At 38.9% G+C, this 6097-nt stretch overlaps 1 protein-coding gene across 2 annotated transcripts in view; it reads left to right on the plus strand.

The window, feature by feature from the left end:
- The window catches only part of NGLY1 (N-glycanase 1), a gene marked incomplete at its 5' end in the record, with an annotated part of 43272 nt that overhangs the window by 34656 nt on the left and 2519 nt on the right, over positions 1-6097 (plus strand). For both annotated transcript variants that reach the window (XM_014589676.2, XM_014589677.1), the window contains 1 exon segment: positions 3446-3631. In XM_014589676.2, the coding sequence (XP_014445162.1) occupies positions 3446-3631 (186 nt within the window).

Raw genomic sequence — 6097 nt, forward strand, 5'->3', positions numbered from 1 at the left:
TTTTAAGCCACCGGGTCTGGGACACGAACCGCGGTCGACTACGTGGGAGTCCAGCGACATAGCCATTACGCTAACTGCTGGTTCCCAGCAAAGCATTTTTTTAAAAAGAGATTTTTGCTATAGGATGCGTGCACTCACCAGAGAGACAAAGACAGACAGAGACAGAAGGCAAGCAGTCACCCCCCGGGGGTGTGGCCACACCACAGTCTCTTCTCCTCCATTCTCCTCTCATGATTTTGGGCACACACGAACACGTGGCTGGTGTGAATTTCAAGCCTCCAGGTCCAGAACATGAACCGCAGTTAGCCATGTGGGAATCCAGCGACATAACCAGTATGCCATCCGCTGGTCCCATCAAAGCATTTAAAATGGGATTTTTTGTTTGTTTGTTTTACCTTATATAAATTTGTACTGCAACATATCTGTTACTGAAGGATTCACATTTTTAAAATGTATAACTTATACGCGTACAGTTTAACAGATTTTCACAAACTTAGTGCCCATATAACTGCAAGCCCATGTAAGAAAGAGGTCGTCAGAGCCCCGGGAGTGCGCATGAGCTTTGCCTCTGTCATGGCCTTCAACCCCTGAAAGGAACCATTGTCCTGACTTCTAACATACCAGTTTGGGCTATAAATGAGTTTTATATAAATGGATCCGATAATATGTACTCTTTTTCTTTGTAGCGTCTTTAACACAATACGTTAATTGGAGTGTCCTTAGTATGTTTAGTCTCAGTGCTGTCTAATGTCCATCATATTAATGTACTATGACTTCCATTTTTACCGTTAGTGGCTATTGGGGTTTTTCCGAGGCTTTGGCTGTTATAAATTACGCTGCTTTGAGTGTTTGCACACATGTTCTCAGTGATCACATTTACGCATTTCTGTTGAGTATACGCTAGGTAAAAAACCAGGAGTATGTTCAGCTTTAGCAGATACTGCCAAACAATTTTTTGTGCCGATTTACACTCCCACCAGTAGAATATGAAGTTTGTTCATAGCTTGGCTACCTGATATTGTCTGTCTTTTTCATTTTAGCAGTTCTTGTGTTGAATAATATTATGGCCTCAATTTGCATTTAGTGATGACCAATGAAGTTGGTTACCTATTCTTTAAACTTCTATTTCTGTAAAGAAAAGAATATATCCCAAAGGATTGAATTGCCTCCAGTAAATTTTATGTTTCCTTTTCAATTTATCCCATCATCTGTAGCAGGCCGTTCAAAGGATTGGTTCAGCCATAGAATTACAAGATTTAAATTCAACAAATAATTCAAATCACTGCTGATGCAGTGTAAGTTACAAGTCTAAATCTAAATGAAGCCAGTTAAAAAGAGCCCGTTTAATTCGCAGCTGTGTTCAATTTAATACGTGGATACTATTTAGGTCCTCATTTATTTTCCTGTTTATGGATGAGTATGCTTCCTCTTGCATGGCATATAAGTTGATTAAACTTTGAAAATACAAATTGGGTCACATACCCAGATTATTTTCCGTTTTGGAAATTCATTTCTCAATTGGTGGGGACCACTTTAAGTTCCCCATGAATTTTAAAAGAAATAATTTTTCCTTTTAGAAATAGATGTTTGATAGAACAGCAAATTTTAAAAAGTGTTAATACAAAAAATTTTGAGTACTAACTCTTGGAGTCAATTTAAAAAAATAAAAGGAAAACATTGGTGATACCATTTCCAAAAAGAGAAGTCTTATCTTAATCTTAGATTAAAAATACTTATGATCTATTAATGTTATTCTTGTTACCTGTTGCCTCGTTCATTTGCATACATGCTATGTTTAGTAACATTTTTTTCTTTCCCTTTGGTAATTAATTATCCTTTATAAAATAATAGCTAATGGTTTTGAATTGTATTTTCATTGGTTTATGCCAGTACTCTAAAATATCTTTGATAAAGAGAAGAAAAGGAGAGTGTTGTCACATGCTTACTATAAAACAGTTGCTAAAAATAATGAACTATTTTTTACCTTATCTTTTTGGCAGCAATATTTACATGTTCTTCTAGAGGACTATCTTCTCGTTCATGTGTTTAATGTTACTATTTTAAAATTCGCTCAGTGGTGTATAAATATTTTATAATCTGTTCATTTCTACTTGTATATTTGAAGTTTTTATTTAGTACTTAGTGCCCAATATTTAAAAAGCACCGTCTACTATCCTTATCAATTAGTAAATACTCTAGCAAGATGTTGACACAGATTAGATCCTTGTTCTCAACCATGGATGATTTTGTCTTTTAAAGGATGTTTGTCGATGTCTGATGTATTTTTGTACTCACCACTGGGAGGGGGGATGCCACTGGCACCTGGTAGAGAGAGGCCTGAGATGTGGCTGAACAGCCTGCAGGGTACAGGATAGCCGTACTGCAGAGGATTGTCTGACCAGCCTGCAGGGTACAGGACAGCCCCACTGCAGAGGGTTTTCTGACCAGCCTGCAGGGTACAGGACAACCCCACTGCAGAGGGTTGTCTGAACCGAAATGCTTCCACACCTGTGCCTAAATGGGAGCACGTGAAGACACAGATAAATATATCATCCTTTCCAAACTAGAACCACTCACTGAGTTTAGCGAGTAGCAATAATTTTATAACGTGGATTTGAGGGGTGGGGGCAGGGGGAACTAGAATACAAAATTTGCCTGGAATTTTTAGGTAGAACTTGAGCTTTTGTAGTAATTTTACACATGCTGAAGATTGTTTGAAGCCATACCTTCAGGCCCCCTCCTAGCTTAGCGCATGAGAAGAGGCTACTCTGAAATGGCTTTGGGTTCAGACGTGAAGGGTGAGAAAGAACCAGGCTATGAAGACTAGGAAGAACAGCTTTCAGACAGAGGGAGCAAGAGCCAGCTGGACCTTTATGGGGAGCTAAAAGAAGAGAAATGCGGGCAGGCCAGAGATGAAGGAGAGGAGCATGTGTTCTGGTGAAGAGGACAGAGGACCGTCAGAGAGGACTCTGCTACCCTCAGCAGAGAGTTTGGAAGCAGAGTGAGAAGTCAGCGAAGTGAGTTAAACAGGAAAGTGGCATATCCTAATTTACTTTTTTTTTTTTTTTTAAATCATGTTCATTGCCATATAGCTTGTGGATAGGAGAAAAAAGAGTTGAAAATGGGAGTCAATTTTAGGAAATGATTGTAGTGGTTCAAGTAAGAAACGGTGGTGGTGGTAGAAATGAAAAACGAATGAATTCAGGTTGAACACAAAAATCACAAAAATATAAGTCAGAACTCGTACTTTTTTTCTCTCTCTAGTAGTGCTTGGTGCTAAGCCAGCATAATACTGATTATATTCAACCTATAAAATATATTCTGAATTCCGCAGTGGCATCCATTCTTCTAAGTTGAAGGAGTCTCTTAGCTCTATACATAGCAGTTCCTGTTTTTTCTTACATCTTCCACAACGTTGAAAAACTAATTCTGCTTTCTTTTGAAGAGCAAAGAAACTCTGTTCATCCCCTCTGAAAATGAGAAGATTTCTAAACAACTCCACCTTTGTTATAATATTGTAAAAGACTGTTATGTTCGAGTTTCAAATAACAGTCAAACCATTTCTGGATGGGAAAATGGTGTGTGGAAAATGGAATCCATATTCAGGAAAAACGAAACAGACTGGAACATGGTAACTTAATGCATGAAACTGTAAAACGCTTGTCATTCTTTAAACTAATGTAGATTGGTTTTATTTTTCAGTTATGCATAATGTGAAAACTAGTATGTCAAAAGTATTTTTAGTTATCTTTTCATCTGGAAAAGAACATCTTATTCCCAGTGTGTAATCAAAAGTCCATTAGAAATTCTTAACATTTCCATCAAGGAAGTATGTGTTTTCATCAAAGAGGCTAATTATTTCTTTTGTTTGTTTGTTTGTTTATTTTTAAAATTTGGCAGAAAGCAAGTACACTCACCAGAGAGAGACAGAGGGAAAGGGTTCAGAATGGAGCATAGTCACGCCACAACCTTTTCCTCCGTCTCTCAGTTCTGTTGGGAATTTCAGCTCACACACACATGCCCAATGTGTTTTTCAAGCCACTGGGGCCAAATTCAAACCACGCAATTAGCTATGAAGGCTCCAGTTGCTTCAGCCACAGGCCACGGAGCCAGCCCAAGGCTGAATTATCTCATGGGGCAAAATGGTTACGTGTATAGCCAATCCACGTGTTTGTTTTTTACATAAATATATAAAGTATATTACCATTTTCTTCTTTCACAGTTTTTTAACATAAGAGACTTTTTGATTTTTTTGGAGAAGCTTTTGCTATAGGGTGTGGGAGCTTGCCAGAGAGACAGAAAGCAAGAAATCACCTCCCAGGTGGGATGACCACGCCGCAATCCCTTCTCCTCCATTCTCTTCTCAGGATCTTGGACACGCATGCACATGCACGCGGCATGAGTTTAAGCTACCAGGTCCAGGACTCAAACCTTGGTCAACTACATGCGAGTCCAGCGACATAGCCATTACACCAACTGCTGGTCCCCATAAGAGACTTTTTTATTTACTGAAAGTATGTTTGAATATTTATTTAAGCACTTAAGAATTCAGTTGTGAAGTTCATCTTATCAGTTCTCTTAAGTATGTTCAATGGCTGTTGTAAACCTATTACAGTTAAAATTAGTTCTTTTTTTTAATTGCTAATGGGTCTATACCTGTTCCAGAGATGGAGGGAGAGGGAAAAAGTACCTTCCCATGGGGGCGTGGGCACATCACAGTCCCTTCTTCTCCATTTCTCTATCCTATCAGGATTTTAGGCATCCGTGTACACATGCTTGGAGTGTTTTTCAAGCTGCTTGGACCAGGATTTAAATCGTGATAGGCCATGTACGATCCAGCCTCCTTAACCACTAGGTTAAAGGTCTCGCCCTAGTTAAAACCAGTTCAGACCCAGACCCACAGAGTATGATTAACAGTTCCTGAAGTAATCTAGAAGTTTGAAGTTAACTTCACTTTATCTGTCATGTTTTATACCCCCTCTTTTGGGGGCCATTTGAAACTATTGAAGCTTTCTGTCTCTCCAGTAAGTACATGCATCCTATAGCAAAAATAAAAACATAAAATAAATTTTAAAAACATTAATTTAAGGCCAGCCCATGGTGATTAAGACAGCTGGATTCTATATGGCCAACCACATGGTTCAAGTCCTAGACTTAGCATCTTGGGAAAACATGCCAGGCATCTGTGCGTGCATGCCTTAAATCCCAAAAAAGTAGGAGAGATAGAGAAGAGATTGCACTGCAACCATTCCCCATGAGATAATTTCTCACTCTCCCTCTCTCTCATGTACCCTCTCTATGATTAAAAAAAGAAAAAAATAACCTGATGAGATTAGAATTGAGCAATATTAAGCAGTTACAATAAGATGAATATGAAGTCACAGCTATAGTGGTAAGTACTGTATAAACAAAGAAAAGCATTTTTTTGCAAGCTGTATTTCAAAGAAATACATAACTGTTTGTAGGAGTTTAGACTTGAGGACAGATGATTAAAGAAATTCTCAGGGCTTTGAATCTGACAGGGCGAATGGAGTTCAAAGGTCAGGATACAAGTTTTTCTGTCAGCATTTCAAAGAGTGCAGATGACACTGAGGAGATGAGCTCTAAGAAGCTCTTAGACTCAGATGTCCTAAACAGTGTACGTTTAAATTAGCAGAGGGCGTTCAAGGAGCAGGGAGCATACTGTTCTGAGAGATGGGCATGGTTATGACTTTTAACCGCTCATTAGCAATGGCTGAGGTATTTCGTGAGTTAGAGGTTCTGGCCTATCTCATTCTAGGAAAGCATATATGAAAATTCTGACTCGGATGATAAACTAAGGAGCAGTTGCATTTTTAAAAACTCTCACTTTGGGGACCAGTAATGGGCGTGGTAGTTAAAGGAACTAGACTCTCATAGAGTAGTTTGAGGCCCAGACCTGGTGGCTTGAAAATCATACCAGATGCATGTGCCTGCATGTCCAAAATTTCGAGAGGAGAAAGGAGGAGAAAGTATTGCTGCTTGACCATTTCCCCTGGGGGCTGATTTCTCAATTTCCCTCTGTCTTTCTCCACCCTATGGCAAAAACCTAACAACAAAAACAAAAGTCTCCTTTTCA

Source organism: Tupaia chinensis, unplaced genomic scaffold (assembly GCF_000334495.1).
Source record: "Tupaia chinensis unplaced genomic scaffold, TupChi_1.0 Scaffold000368_1, whole genome shotgun sequence".
NCBI classification, from domain to species: Eukaryota; Metazoa; Chordata; class Mammalia; order Scandentia; family Tupaiidae; genus Tupaia; species Tupaia belangeri.